The 16,779-nt window shown below is 51.1% G+C and overlaps 2 protein-coding genes across 3 annotated transcripts in view; both read left to right on the top strand.

The window, feature by feature from the left end:
* LOC123757937 (monocarboxylate transporter 9) overlaps nucleotides 1-16,779 on the top strand; it is a 589,339-nt gene that overhangs the window by 378,129 nt on the left and 194,431 nt on the right. The window lies entirely within an intron of this gene.
* On the top strand, nucleotides 11,959-14,097 carry LOC138367450 (DNA-directed RNA polymerase II subunit RPB1-like). Its single transcript, XM_069329106.1, has one exon. The coding sequence runs from the start codon at nucleotides 11,959-11,961 to the stop codon at nucleotides 14,095-14,097; it is 2,139 nt and encodes a 712-aa protein (XP_069185207.1).

Genomic DNA, 16,779 nt, shown 5'->3' with positions numbered 1-16,779 from the left:
CTTGAGAGGGGGACTTCAAACTTCACTGACTTCAAAATGGGGAGGCGATCTGGGTGACCTTGGATGCCCAGGACCCAGCATCAGGTCGAAGGTCATCGTCACTTAGTCTTCAAAGACTTAGTACTGTAGTTGTCTTGTTGGTACACACATCATCTGTGACCTGCTGTAGCTTACTGGTGCACATCCTGGCCCTAATGTGTGCACCTTACTGGTGCACATCACCGCGCCTCATGGCAGGACACACCATTAGATCAGAAAGATTGCCTTGCTTAAGGCAACTTATATCATCTTCAGTGACGGGTGGAGAATCTGTTACTTATCTCATGTGGCTCAGCATCTCTCAGGTGCAGTAGGTTATAAACAGGTGATGACCTGGACACTAGTTGATGAACTAGCGGTGATGACCTGGACACTAGTTGATGAACTAGCGGTGATGACCTGGACACTAGTTGATGAACCAGCGGTGATGACCTGGACACTAGTTGATGAACCAGCGGTGATGACCTGGACACTAGTTGATGAACCAGCGGTGATGACCTGGACATCACGGTGCTCTACGGCAGTCATCATCAGTTGACATCAAAACGCATCACGAGTCATCAAGTCATTAGGACTGTACACAGCTCCAGGCTCTCGTGTGGGCGTGACCTGGTGTGGGCGTGACCTGGTGTGGGCGTGACCTCGTGTGGGCGTGACCTGGTGTGGGCGTGACCTCGTGTGGGCGTGACCTGGTGTGGGCGTGACCTCGTGTGGGCGTGACCTGGTGTGGGCGTGACCTCGTGTGGGCGTGACCTCGTGTGGGCGTGACCTCGTGTGACCCTAATACACAGTACACCAGCGGCCCCAGTATCTTGGTCAAAGTTTTAGTGTTTACAAGGTGTTGAGGGAATGGTTCAAGAGACAATGGATATAACATCATTATCTTGACCGTTGAGTGGGTGTGGGTACATTTGTGTGGGTGTGGATACATTTGTGTGGGTGTGGATACATTTGTGTGGGTGTGGGTACATTTGTGTGGGTGTGGATACATTTGTGTGGGTGTGGATACATTTGTGTGGGTGTGGGTACATTTGTGTGGGTGTGTGTGTGTGTGGGTACATTTGTGTGGGTGCGGATACATTTGTGTGGGTGTGGGTACATTTGTGTGGGTGTGGATACATTTGTGTGGGTGTAGATACATTTGTGTGGGTACATTTGTGTGGGTGTGTGGGTAGCAGCCGGGGCTGAGGCAAGCCCAGAGACCGCTACCACGATGTCTTACGGAACACTTCAATTTTGTATTGCTTAAAGACGTTTAATTGCTCTTTCATCGATCCCGAAAGTTGGCATGAAGTAACTCCTGAGAGCTGCCAGCGCTCTTGACTCCCGAGAGCTGCCAGCGCTCTTGACTCCCGAGAGCTGCCAGCGCTCTTGACTCCCGAGAGCTGCCAGCGCTCTTGACTCCCGAGAGCTGCCAGCGCTCTTGACTCCCGAGAGCTGCCAGCGCTCTTGACTCCCGAGAGCTGCCAGCGCTCTTGACTCCCGAGAGCTGCCAGCGCTCTTGACTCCCGAGAGCTGCCAGCGCTCTTGACTCCCGAGAGCTGCCAGCGCTCTTAACTACCATTTTATGTTAAGGTGATAACCTTAACCCCCCCCACCTCCCACAGTAAATCTGGAAATGGCATATTATGCCACGCATGCCAAGCTGTCTGCTAGTCATTAAGTCATCTGCCTGTCCGTTTGTCTGCATCTGTCTGGCAGGATTATTGACATTTAAAGTAATAAATTATATATAGGTGACCTGGTGGCTAGTGTATTTGGTTAGTGGCGGTAGGCCTCGCCTGTATTTTCTTGTATATCTGTGTGTATACTCGCCTGGTTGTACTCTCCTAGATGTGCTTGCAGGTCGGGCTGTAGGCTCCTAGCCCCGCCTTCTGAACGTTCCCAGATTAATGCAGTGATTCACTTCTCACGCTTCTCATCATATTTACATATAAAGTTTTGACTCGATTCAGCTTCAACGACGTCGATCTTACTCCACCTCCCCCAGCACCTTCATGACTGTGGCTCAACTCTATATAACGCGTCCACCTTTACACAGGTTTACGGGCTCACCATAGCCCGTGCTACTTGGACACCTCGTTCTGAGTAGCTAAATCTGAAACAACAACAACATACACAGGCCTCGTGAAGGTCTCGTGATCGATTAGTGTGACCAGGTGAAGGATGGCCGTTCTTAGTGGAAATCTTATATAGGGTTGGTTATCGCTAATCATCTAATCCCTATAGGCTCAGTAAACGAAAACCAAGAGAGCGAAAGAGAACGAAAGAAACTTAGAAAGAGAGGGTGGGGGTCACAGAGAGTGGGGGAGTGAGATAGAGAGCAAGAAAGAGATACAGTGATAGGAGAAGAAAGAGAGAAAAACAGAGAGATAAAGAAGGAGAGGATAAGAAAGAGAGAGAGAGAGAGAGAGAGAGAGAGAGAGAGAGAGAGAGAGAGAGAGAGAGAGAGACGCAGCGTGTTACCTTCTTCCCTGCACCTTTAACCCTCATTATCTCTCCTCTCCCCAGAACTTGACTCCCTCATTATTTCCTCCTTTCTCCCAGGTGCCCGTGTTCTAAATTATCTCTTCCTCTCTCTCGTCTATCCATCCTTCCCGGCATTGCTTCACCTTCTTATCCCTAAGTCTCTCCTCTTCCGCGTTTACTCACCCCATTCCCCATCTCGCATCTCCCTCCACCTCTTCCCCCTTCTCCCATGATGTTCTGGTACAACCAACATGTGTAACACAGCCCTCTCCCCCTCCCTGAACAGTGTTCCTACTCCAACACTCCCCCTCCCTGAACAGTGTTCCTACTCCAACACTCCCCCTCCCTGAACAGTGTTCCTACTCCAACACTCCCCCTCCCTGAACAGTGTTCCTACTCCAACACTCCCCTCCCTGAACAGTGTTCCTACTCCAACACTCCCCCTCCCTGAACAGTGTTCCTACTCCAACACTCCCCCTCCCTGAACAGTGTTCCTACTCCAACACTCCCCCCTCCCTGAACAGCGTTCCTACTCCAACACTCCCCCTCCCTGAACAGTGTTCCTACTCCAACACTCCCCCTCCCTGAACAGTGTTCCTACTCCAACACTCCCCCTCCCTGAACAGTGTTCCTACTCCAACACTCCCCCTCCCTGAACAGTGTTCCTACTCCAACACTCCCCTCCCTGAACAGCGTTCCTACTCCAACACTCCCCTTCCCTGAACAGTGTTCCTACTCCAACACTCCCCCTCCCTGAACAGTGTTCCTACTCCAACATTCCCCCACCCTGAACAGTGTTCCTACTCCAACACTCCCCCTCCATGAACAGTGTTCCTACTCCAACACTTCCCCTCCCTGAACAGTGTTCCTATTCCAACACTCCCCCTCCATGAACAGTGTTCCTACTCCAACACTCCCCCTCCCTGAACAGTGTTCCTACTCCAACACTCCCCCTCCCTGAACAGTGTTCCTACTCCAACACTCCCCTCCCTGAACAGTGTTACTACTCCAACACTCCCCCTCCCTGAACAGTGTTCCTACTCCAACACTCCCCCTCCCTGAACAGTGTTCCTACTCCAACACTCCCCCTCCCTGAACAGTGTTCCTACTCCAACACTCCCTCCTCCCTGAACAGTGTTCCTACTCCAACACTCCCCCTCCATGAACAGTGTTCCTACTCCAACACTCCCCTCCCTGAACAGTGTTCCTACTCCAACACTCCCCCTCCCTGAACAGTGTTCCTACTCCAACACTCCCCCTCCCTGAACAGTGTTCCTACTCCAACACTCCCCCTCCCTGAACAGTGTTCCTACTCCAACACTCCCCCCTCCCTGAACAGTGTTCCTACTCCAACACTCCCCCTCCCTGAACAGTGTTCCTACTCCAACACTCCCCTCCCTGAACAGTGTTCCTACTCCAACACTCCCCTTCCCTGAACAGTGTTCCTACTCCAACACTCCCCCTCCCTGAACAGTGTTCCTACTCCAACACTCCCCCCTCCCTGAACAGTGTTCCTACTCCAACACTCCCCCTCCATGAACAGTGTTCCTACTCCAACACTTCCCCTCCCTGAACAGTGTTCCTACTCCAACACTCCCCCTCCCTGAACAGTGTTCCTACTCCAACACTCCCCCTCCCTGAACAGTGTTCCTACTCCAACACTCCCCCTCCATGAACAGTGTTCCTACTCCAACACTTCCCCCTCCCTGAACAGTGTTCCTACTCCAACACTCCCCCTCCCTGAACAGTGTTCCTACTCCAACACTCCCCCTCCCTGAACAGTGTTCCTACTCCAACACTCCCCCTCCCTGAACAGTGTTCCTACTCCAACACTCCCCCTCCCTGAACAGTGTTCCTACTCCAACACTCCCCCTCCCTGAACAGTGTTCCTACTCCAACACTCCCCCTCCCTGAACAGTGTTCCTACTCCAACACTCCCCCTCCCTGAACAGTGTTCCTACTCCAACACTCCCCCCTCCCTGAACAGTGTTCCTACTCCAACACTCCCCCTCCCTGAACAGTGTTCCTACTCCAACACTCCCCCTCCCTGAACAGTGTTCCTACTCCAACACTCCCCCTCCCTGAACAGTGTTCCTACTCCAACACTCCCCCTCCCTGAACAGTGTTCCTACTCCAACACTCCCCCTCCCTGAACAGTGTTCCTACTCCAACACTCCCCCTCCCTGAACAGTGTTCCTACTCCAACACTCCCCCCTCCCTGAACAGTGTTCCTACTCCAACACTCCCCCTCCCTGAACAGTGTTACTACTCCAACACTCCCCCCTCCCTGAACAGTGTTCCTACTCCAACACTCCCCCCTCCCTGAACAGTGTTCCTACTCCAACACTCCCCCTCCCTGAACAGTGTTCCTACTCCAACACTCCCCCCTCCCTGAACAGTGTTCCTACTCCAACACTCCCCCCTCCCTGAACAGTGTTCCTACTCCAACACTCCCCCTCCCTGAACAGTGTTCCTACTCCAACACTCCCCCCTCCCTGAACAGTGTTCCTACTCCAACACTCCCCCTCCCTGAACAGTGTTACTACTCCAACACTCCCCCCTCCCTGAACAGTGTTCCTACTCCAACACTCCCCCTCCCTGAACAGTGTTCCTACTCCAACACTCCCCCTCCCTGAACAGTGTTCCTACTCCAACACTCCCCCTCCCTGAACAGTGTTCCTACTCCAACACTCCCCCTCCCTGAACAGTGTTCCTACTCCTAACACTCCCCCTCCCTGAACAGTGTTCCTACTCCAACACTCCCCCTCCATGAACAGTGTTCCTACTCCAACACTCCCCCTCCCTGAACAGTGTTCCTACTCCAACACTCCCCCTCCCTGAACAGTGTTCCTACTCCAACACTCCCCCTCCCTGAACAGTGTTCCTACTCCAACACTCCCCCTCCCTGAACAGTGTTCCTACTCCAACACTCCCCCTCCCTGAACAGTGTTCCTACTCCAACACTCCCCCTCCCTGAACAGTGTTCCTACTCCAACACTCTCCCCTCCCTGAACAGTGTTCCTACTCCAACACTCCCCCTCCATGAACAGTGTTCCTACTCCAACACTCCCCCTCCCTGAACAGTGTTCCTACTCCAACACTCCCCCTCCCTGAACAGTGTTCCTACTCCAACACTCCCCCTCCCTGAACAGTGTTCCTACTCCAACACTCCCCCTCCCTGAACAGTGTTCCTACTCCAACACTCCCCCTCCCTGAACAGTGTTCCTACTCCAACACTCCCCCTCCCTGAACAGTGTTCCTACTCCAACACTCCCCCTCCCTGAACAGTGTTCCTACTCCAACACTCCCCCTCCCTGAACAGTGTTCCTACTCCAACACTCCCCCTCCCTGAACAGTGTTCCTACTCCAACACTCCCCCTCCCTGAACAGTGTTCCTACTCCAACACTCCCCCTCCCTGAACAGTGTTCCTACTCCAACACTCCCCCTCCCTGAACAGTGTTCCTACTCCAACACTCCCCCTCCCTGAACAGTGTTCCTACTCCAACACTCCCCCTCCCTGAACAGTGTTCCTACTCCAACACTCCCCTCCCTGAACAGTGTTCCTACTCAAACACTCCCCTTCCCTGAACAGTGTTCCTACTCCAACACTCCCCCTCCCTGAACAGTGTTCCTACTCCAACACTCCCCCTCCCTGAACAGTGTTCCTACTCCAACACTCCCCCTCCATGAACAGTGTTCCTACTCCAACACTTCCCCTCCCTGAACAGTGTTCCTACTCCAACACTCCCCCTCCCTGAACAGTGTTCCTACTCCAACACTCCCCCTCCCTGAACAGTGTTCCTACTCCAACACTCCCCCTCCATGAACAGTGTTCCTACTCCAACACTTCCCCTCCCTGAACAGTGTTCCTACTCCAACACTCCCCTCCCTGAACAGTGTTCCTACTCCAACACTCCCCCTCCCTGAACAGTGTTCCTACTCCAACACTCCCCCTCCCTGAACAGTGTTCCTACTCCAACACTCCCCTCCCTGAACAGTGTTCCTACTCCAACACTCCCCCTCCCTGAACAGTGTTCCTACTCCAACACTCCCCCTCCCTGAACAGTGTTCCTACTCCAACACTCCCCCTCCCTGAACAGTGTTCCTACTCCAACACTCCCCCTCCCTGAACAGTGTTCCTACTCCAACACTCCCCTCCCTGAACAGTGTTCCTACTCCAACACTCCCCCTCCCTGAACAGTGTTCCTACTCCAACACTCCCCCTCCCTGAACAGTGTTCCTACTCCAACACTCCCCCCTCCCTGACCAGCTGCCCTCCATAAGCAGGTTTTTTATTAATATTATTTTCTACCACAGACGTGGCCACACATTTACAATGCTAACCATTGTATAATGGTTATTATACATTGTTAAACATATAATTCAGTGATTTAGTGAACAATCAACCACCGAAGGTGATTGTAGTGCTTTTAAAATGGTACGCTAACCTACATACATAAATACACAGATTTACGTCTGTCCTACATAAACAGTGTTCGAGGTGTCTTTTTATATAGAGGTCATTAATGTGCGTTTACAAAGGAGAAATGCAATTCTGACCAGCTTCCACATATCCTGTATACAAATAAACGCATACATACATACATACATACATACATACATACATACATACATACATACATACATACATACATACATACATGAAAAAGCAATGCTTGATTTGATATTTACGCTAAATGAGTGGGATATAAGGGAAGTTAAGATGGAAGCGCCCTTGGGAATGAGTGATCACAGTGTATTGAACTTTGAGTTCCTGGTAGAGCTAGGAATTATCTCCCCAAAAAAGAACTAGGAATCAAAAGGCTGGCATACCGAAAGGGAAATTATGAACAGATGAGAAGTTTCCTAAGTGAAATACCTTGGGACACGGACCTCAGAGATAAGGATGTACAGGGTATGATGGACTATGTTACCCAAAAGTGTCAGGAGGCAGTAAACAGGTTCATCCCTGCCCAAAGGGAAAAATCCGAGAAGCAACAGAAGAATCCATGGTATAATAGGGCATGTATGGAAGCGAAGAAACTGAACAAAAGGGCGTGGAGGAACTTCCGGAATAACAGAACACCAGAAAGCAGAGAGAGATACCAGAAGGGTATACGTCAGGGTGAGAAGAGAAGCAGAGAAAAGTTTTGAAAATGATATAGCAAACAAAGCCAAAACCGAACCAAAGCTACTCCACAGTCACATCAGAAGGAAAATAACAGTGAAAGAACAGGTATTGAAACTTAAAACAGGCGAGGACAGGTATACAGAGAATGACAAAGAGGTGTGCGAAGAACTCAACAAGAGGTTCCAGGAGGTCTTCACAATAGAACAAGGTGAGGTCACTGTGCTAGGAGAAAGGGAGGTAAACCAGGCGGCCTTGGAAGAGTTCGAAATTACGAGAGAGGAGGTCAAGAGACACCTGCTGGATCTGGATGTTAGAAAGGCTGTTGGTCCAGACGGGATCTCACCATGGATACTAAAAGAGTGTGCACAGGCACTTTGCTTGCCACTCTCCATAGTGTATAGTAAGTCACTGGAGACGGGAGACCTACCAGAAATATGGAAGACGGCGAATGTGGTCCCAATATACAAAAAAAAACGACAGGCAAGAGGCACTGAACTACAGGCCAGTGTCCTTGACTTGTATACCATGCAAGGTGATGGAGAAGATCGTGAGAAAAAACCTGGTAACACATCTGGAGAGAAGGGACTTCGTGACAAATCGCCAACATGGGTTCAGGGAGGCTAAATCTTGCCTTACAGGCTTGATAGAATTCTACGATCAGGTGACAAAGATTAAGCAAGAAAGAGAGGGCTGGGCGGACTGCATTTTCTTGGATTGTCGGAAAGCCTTTGACACAGTACCGCATAAGAGGCTGGTACATAAGCTGGAGAGACAGGCAGGTGTAGCTGGTAAGGTGCTCCAGTGGATAAGAGAGTACCTAAGCAATAGGAAGCAGAGAGTTACGGTGAGGGGGAGAGACCTCCGATTGGTATGAAGTCACCAGTGGAGTCCCACAGGGCTCTGTACTCGGTCCTATCTTGTTTCTGATATATGTAAATGATCTCCCGGAGGGTATCGATTCATTTCTCTCAATGTTTGCAGACGATGCCAAAATTATGAGAAGGATTAAAACAGAAGAGGACTGTTTGAGGCTTCAAGAAGACCTAGACAAGCTGAAGGAATGGTCGAACGAGTTTAACCTTGGTCGAACGAATGGTTGTTTGAGTTTAACCCAACCAAATGTAATGTAATGAAGATAGGTGTAGGGAGCAGGAGGCCAGATACAAGGTATCATCTGGGAGAGGAAATTCTTCAGGAGTCAGAGAAAGAAAAAGACTTGGGGGTTGATATCACGCTAGACCTGTCTCCTGCAGCACATATCAAATGGATAACATCAGCGGCATATGCCAGGCTGGCCAACATACGAACGGCATTCAGAAACTTGTGTAAAGAATCATTCAGAACTTTGTATACCACATATGTCAGGCCAATCCTGGAGTATGCAGCCCCAGCATGGAGTCCATATCTAGTCAAGGATAAGACTAAACTGGAAAAGGTTCAAAGGTTTGCCACCAGACTAGTGCCCGAGCTGAGAGGTATGAGCTACGAGGAGAGACTACAGGAATTAAACCTCACTTCGCTGGAAGACAGAAGAGTTATGGGGGACATGATCACCACATTCAAGATTCTGAAGGGAATTGATAGAGTAGATAAAGACAGGCTATTTAACACAAGGGGCACACGCACAAGGGGACACAGGTAGAAACTGAGTGCCCAAATGAACCACAGAGATATTAGAAAGAACTTTTTTAGTGTCAGAGTGGTTGACAAATGGAATGCATTAGGAAGTGATGTGGTGGAGGCTGACTCCATACACAGTTTCAAGTATAGATATGATAGAGCCCAATAGGCTCAGGAATCTGTACACCTGTTGATTGACGGTTGAGAGGCGGGACCAAAGAGCCAGAGCTCAACCCCCGCAAACACAATAAGGTGAGTACATACATACATACATACATACATACATACATACATACATACATACATACATACATACATACATACATACATACACATATACCAACACATATCCACATATATATATATATACATGCACCTATGTCTCTTCTACTTTGACAGGATAAGATTGCTTCTATAGAAACTAGTGTGATATTAAACACTTAACCACTGAAAGTGATTAAGATGAATTTGCAAGCTCAGCTTATAGGTACCTGTATAATATAACAGATCTATATATTGTTCAGGTACACTACATTGTATAATAGATGAATTGCATAATCATGGGTACAGGTCCAATGTATCATCAAGTATTCCAGTATTCATCTAGTATTAACAAGCAGTGGCTGCTGAAGGCGCTGAAGGAGACCATATTGAATACTTCATACCCAAGACTCTACTACAAATTAGAGGTATTGTCAGGCAACATCACCCTGACAAGGTAACTGAGGAAAGGAGGATAGAAGAACAGATCAGTGAATCTGTACGATGGTACAACATGGTTGCAGCTGGCAATCCCAATCATTATGGACGAAGAGGAGGAGGACGAGGGAGAGAATCAGTAATAGTGAGAATCCGTCTTGGATACAAATATCTATGGAGATTTGGAATGGAAACAGTTGATCAGCGAAGTTGCAGAATCTGTGATGAGAGTGACGGACACCGCCTTGACCACTATCTACGTGAATGTGAACACCTGAGAGACATCAGAAGTATGTGTAGAATAATAAACCCCACATTGTTTGAGTTAGGAAAACACTATTTGTCAAATATTGATACTGTTCTTAAAGATTTCTCCATTTTGTACCCGCAAGATAACGTAAGCTTTTAAGGATTGACAGATGTTAATCTTCTTGTTTGAGAAGCTGTTCACTTGAGACAGTTAAGCAAGTCCCAGCTGTGTCTGGGTACAAGTGACAGGATGAACAACCCAGCGGGTTTTCTTCCTTTTGGGGAGTGTTGTACATGCTGCTTTGGCGGTGTGTTCACTTACAGGATGAGTGGCGCTGCCCAATACTGTCATTATGGCGGCGTGTCCACTCACAGGATGAGTGGCGTTGCCCAATACTGTCACTATGGCGGTGTGTCCACTCACAGGATGAGTGGCGCTGCCCAATACTGTCACTATGGCGGTGTGTCCACTCACAGGATGAGTGGAGCTGCCCAATACTGTCACTATGGCGGTGTGTCCTCTCATAGGATGAGTGGCGCTACCCAATACTGTCACTATGGCGGTATGTCCACTCACAGGATGAGTGACGCTGCCCAATACTGTCACTATGGCGGTATGTCCACTCACAGGATGAGTGACGCTGCCCAATACTGTCACAATGGCGGTGTGTCCACTCACAGGATGAGTGGCGCTGCCCAATACTGTCACTATGGCGGTGTGTCCACTCACAGGATGAGTGGCGTGCCCAATACTGTCACTATGGCGGTGTGTCCACTCACAGGATGAGTGGCGCTGCCCAATACTGTCACTATGGCGGTGTGTCCACTCACAGGATGAGTGGCGCTGCCCAATACTGTCACTATGGCGGTGTGTCCACTCACAGGATGAGTGGCGCTGCCCAATACTGTCACTATGGCGGTGTGTCCACTCACAGGATGAGTGGCGCTGCCCAATACTGTCACTATGGCGGTGTGTCCACTCACAGGATGAGTGGCGCTGCCCAATACTGTCACTATGGCGGTGTGTCCACTCACAGGATGAGTGGCGCTGCCCAATAAACTCGCTCCTCGGGGCAAAATTTAAATATAAATTAAGAAGCAGGTGGGCGGAGATGAGGGCAGCGGCCGGCACGAGGACACTGGTGGTGGCCGGAAGTCACGTTCAGGGCTGTGGTCCAGCCAGGTGACTCATCTGGTCTAGCTATTTATGACCCCCCCCCACGCTCCCTCATACTTCCTCACGCTCCCTCATACTTCCCCACGCTCCCTCATACTTCCCTACGCTCCCTCATACCTCCCCACGCTCCCTCATACTTCCCTACGCTCCCTCATACCTCCCCACGCTCCCTCATACCTCCCCACGCTCCCTCATACTTCCTCATACCTCCCCACGGTCCCTCATACTTCCCCACGCTCCCTCATACTTCCCCACGCTCCCTCATACTTCCTCACGCTCCCTCATACTTCCCCACGCTCCCTCATACTTCCTCACGCTCCCTCATACTTCCCCACGCTCCCTCATACTTCCCCACGCTCCCTCATACTTCCCCACTCTCCCTCATACTTCCCCACGCTCCCTCATACTTCCCCACGCTCCCTCATACTTCCCCACGCTCCCTCATACCTCCCCACGCTCCCTCATACTTCCTCATACTTCCCCACGCTCCCTCATACTTCCTCACGCTCCCTCAAACTTCCTCATACCCCCCCACGCTCCCTCATACTTCCCTACGCTCCCTCATACTTCCCAATGCTCCCTCGTACTTCCCTACGCTCCCTCATACCTCCCCACGCTCCCTCATACCTCCCCACGCTCCCTCATACTTCCTCATACTTCCCCACGCTCCCTCATACTTCCTCACGCTCCCTCAAACTTCCTCATACCCCCCCACGCTCCCTCATACTTCCCTACGCTCCCTCATACTTCCCAATGCTCCCTCGTACTTCCCTACGCTCCCTCATACTTCCCAATGCTCCCTCGTACTTCCCTACGCTCCCTCATACTTCCCAATGTTCCTTCGTACTTCCCTACGCTCCCTCATACTTCCCAATGCTCCCTCGTACTTTCCCACGCTCCCTCATACTTCCTCACGCTCCCTCATACTTCCCCACGCTCCCTCATACTTCCCCACGCTCCCTCATACTTCCCCACGCTCCCTCATTCTTCCCCACGCTCCCTCATACTTCCTCACGCTCCCTCATACTTCCTCATACCTCCCCACGCTCCCTCATACTTCCCCACGCTCCCTCATACTTCCCTACGCTCCCTCATACTTCCCCACGCTCCCTCATACTTCCCCACTCTCCCTCATACTTCCCCACGCTCCCTCATACTTCCCCACGCTCCCTCATACTTCCCTACGCTCCCTCATACTTCCCCACGCTCCCTCATACTTCCCTACTCTCCCTCATACTTCCCCACGCTCCCTCATACTTCCCCACGCTCCCTCATACTTCCCCACGCTCCCTCATACTTCCCCACGCTCCCTCATACTTCCCCACGCTCCCTCATACTTCCCCACGCTCCCTCATACTTCCCCACGCTCCCTCATTCTTCCCCACGCTCCCTCATACTTCCTCACGCTCCCTCATACTTCCCCACGCTCCCTCATACTTCCCCACGCTCCCTCATACTTCCCCACGCTCCCTCATACTTCCCCACGCTCCCTCATACTTCCCCACGCTCCCTCATACTTCCCCACACTCCCTCATACTTCCCCACGCTCCCTCATACTTCCCCACGCTACCTCATACTTCCCCACGCTCCCTCATACTTCCCCACGCTCCCTCATACTTCCCCACGCTCCCTCATATTTCCCCACTCTCCCTCATACTTCCCCACGCTCCCTCATACTTCCCCACGCTCCCTCATACTTCCCCACGCTCCCTCATACTTCCCTACGCTCCCTCATACTTCCTCACGCTCCCTCATACTTCCTCATACCTCCCCACGCTCCCTCATACTTCCCCACGCTCCCTCATACTTCCCCACGCTCCCTCATACTTCCCCACGCTCCCTCATTCTTCCCCACGCTCCCTCATTCTTCCCCACGCTCCCTCATTCTTTCCCACGCTCCCTCATTCTTCCCCACGCTCCCTCATTCTTCCCCACGCTCCCTCATACTTCCCCACGCTCCCTCATACTTCCCCACGCTCCCTCATTCTTCCCCACGCTCCCTCATTCTTCCCCACGCTCCCTCATTCTTTCCCACGCTCCCTCATTTTTCCCCACGCTCCCTCATTCTTCCCCACGCTCCCTCATACTTCCCCACGCTCCCTCATACTTCCCCACGCTCCCTCATTCTTCCCCACGCTCCCTCATTCTTCCCCACGCTCCCTCATTCTTTCCCACGCTCCCTCATTCTTCCCCACGCTCCCTCATTCTTCCCCACGCTCCCTCATTCTTCCCCACGCTCCCTCATACTTCCCCACGCTCCCTCATTCTTCCCCACGCTCCCTCATACTTCCCCACGCTCCCTCATACTTCCCCACGCTCCCTCATTCTTCCCCACGCTCCCTCATTCTTCCCCACGCTCCCTCATTCTTTCCCACGCTCCCTCATTCTTCCCCACGCTCCCTCATTCTTCCCCACGCTCCCTCATTCTTCCCCACGCTCCCTCATACTTCCCCACGCTCCCTCATTCTTCCCCACGCTCCCTCATTCTTCCCCACGCTCCCTCATTCTTCCCCACGCTCCCTCATTCTTCCCCACGCTCCCTCATACTTCCCCACGCTCCCTCATTCTTCCCCACGCTCCCTCATTCTTCCCCACGCTCCCTCATTCTTCCCCACGCTCCCTCATTCTTCCCCACGCTCCCTCATACTTCCCCATGACTACCCATGCTCCCTCTTTACTCTCAATCGTTTCCAGTGCATTGGAAGTAGTTGATATCAGAGAACCTCTGTATCTTGACAGTAAGAAAAGCCCTTGATAGAGGCACATGGTGTCTGGGGGAGTGTGGGAGGGGGATTTTGGGGTGAGAGGAGGCGTTTGGGATGTGTGGGGGGGAGTAGAGGGAGGGGGGGAGGGGGGGAGGGGGATTTTGGGGTGAGAGGAGGCGTTTGGGATGTGTGGGGGGGAGTAGAGGGAGGGGGGGGAGGGGGGGAGGGGGAAATACAGTTTTTATTGTGCTCATCTCTTGCCTGCTGTGATGTTGAAGACGAGAATTCCTCCCAAGTGCTTTTGCCTCTTGTGCTTGGAGCTACGTATTGCTTGTTCCTATTTGGTGGTTGAGCCTGATGGCTGAGCCTGCCCAGCAACCCCGTCCTCTTAAAAATAACGTCACTTTTGGCTGGTATGCGCGCTATGGCCAAATTTGGACGTAATTTGAAATGAAATCGACTCACAAAAGTGACGTACTGTTCCGTTTTCTGTTTGAGTCGTCCGGCTTACTCGGCAAGCTTAGAAGAGGCAACTTTCCATTAACGTTTTTCATAACGTTTTGAAACTTTATGAGAATTTCCTGCCCACCTAACCTATCAGAGGACCCTTAACTTACTGTTGTTAAAAAAATCCCAAATTTATTTTCATTTTTTTTTTCATTTTCAAATTACGTCCATATTCGGCCATACTGGTAAACGGCCAAAAGCGACGTTCTTTTTAAGAGGACAAGTTCCCGCGGGGACAACACACACACTCCCTTAGTGGGAAGATAGGGATATAATGGGTAGTCCAGAGAGACCCAATTTAATCAATCGGCTAATCTGAGTGGCGAGCCTGTCAGACTTGGGCCGAGTGGGCATTGGGTTGGGAGGGGAGGAGAGAGGGGGGGGGTTGTGTTTATCAATCTCTGGAGCTTGTATTTTAGACCCTTCAGTGTATACCTGCATGTTATTAGTGTATACATGCTTGTATACCTTCCCTTGTTGTGGCCAGAGGCTGGTGCAGGGAAATGTGGTCCAGTTTGTTTTTGTAGGATACCTTCTGCTTAACACCCCATCCAGGCGCACGTGGAGACAACGAGAGCTTAGAGTTGGCTCGGTCGGTTTACAATGATAGGTTTACCCCTTCCCAGGGAGGGATAAACGCTCTCTGCTTTACCAGCAGGGAGAAGCGAGGTCAACCCTGCTGGCAAAGCAGTGAGCTATAGCTGTTGGCCACCAATCCTGCTCTGATCTTGTATATTCCCCCTTCTGATTCTCTCCCGCCTACTGTTGTATCCTTGGCAGTGACGTCTCCTACGTCACTGATGGTGACTAATTGTTCACTTTGTGCAACCTAACTCGTTTGTAATAATGGCATCTTACCACCCTCTTGCTACGGGTGGGCCCCAGCGTCTCAACTTCCATCAGCTTTCCTCTTGTTCCTTCACACTGCATTTTCCTTCACCTATTGGTTAGGTCCGCCTCCATGGACAACATATTTTGACCTATCGTATTCTGATGTACGTGATGATGATTTTAAAATGCACTGCCACCACTGAGGGAGCCGGTCGGCCGAGCGGACAGCACGCTGGACTTGTGATCCTGTGGTCCTGGGTTCGATCCCAGGCGTCGGCGAGAAACAATGGGCAGAGTTTCTTTCACCCTATGCCCCTGTTACCTAGCAGTGAAATAGGTACCTGGGTGTTAGTCAGCTGTCACGAGCTGCTTCCTGGGGGTAGAGGCCTGGTCGAGGACCGGGCCGCGGGACACTAAAGCCCCGAAATCATCTCAAGATAACCACCTCGCTTAGTTGGTTGATTCTAGGGTCACGTGTCTACCCTACTGGTATACCGTAGGGTAGACACGTGACCAGTGTCTACCCTACTGGTATACCGTAGGGTTTACACGTGACCAGTGTCTACCCTACTGGTATACCGTAGGGTAGACACGTGACCAGTGTCTACCCTACTGGTATACCGTAGGGTAGACACGTGACCAATGTCTACCCTACTGGTATACCGTAGGGTAGACACGCGACCAATGTCTACCCTACTGGTATACCGTAGGGTAGACACGTGACCAATGTCTACCCTACTGGTATACCGTAGGGTAGACACGTGACCAATGTCTACCCTACTGGTATACCGTAGGGTAGACACGTGACCAATGTCTACCCTACTGGTATACCGTAGGGTAGACACGTGACCAGTGTCTACCCTACTGGTATACCGTAGGGTAGACACGTGACCAATGTCTACCCTACTGGTATACCGTAGGGTAGACACGTGACCAATGTCTACCCTACTGGTATACCGTAGGGTAGACACGTGACCAATGTCTACCCTACTGGTATACCGTAGGGTAGACACGTGACCAATGTCTACCCTACTGGTATACCGTAGGGTAGACACGTGACCAGTGTCTACCCTACTGGTATGGCGCCTGCGGTGTCAACCAGGTGCGGGTAGTAAGCGACAGGACAACGGTCAGTGTTAAACGAATCCGTTTCAACACAGAGTGATACCATCAACATAGCCAGCGTCACAAGTTTTAAAGTTTTGATAATATCAAGTCAACACCACATGTTCGTAATGTCTTGATGATCTAGAGGTTAACACCACAAGCTCTAAAATCTTGATGATCAAAAAGTCTTTAGTGGCACAGTGGTATTAACACACTCCGCGCGTTGCGAGCAGTTTGGTCTAGG

The sequence above is a fragment of the Procambarus clarkii genome, chromosome 22, assembly GCF_040958095.1.
Source record: "Procambarus clarkii isolate CNS0578487 chromosome 22, FALCON_Pclarkii_2.0, whole genome shotgun sequence".
In the NCBI taxonomy this organism is placed as follows: domain Eukaryota; kingdom Metazoa; phylum Arthropoda; class Malacostraca; order Decapoda; family Cambaridae; genus Procambarus; species Procambarus clarkii.
This window is presented reverse-complemented; position numbering and strand designations above follow the sequence as displayed.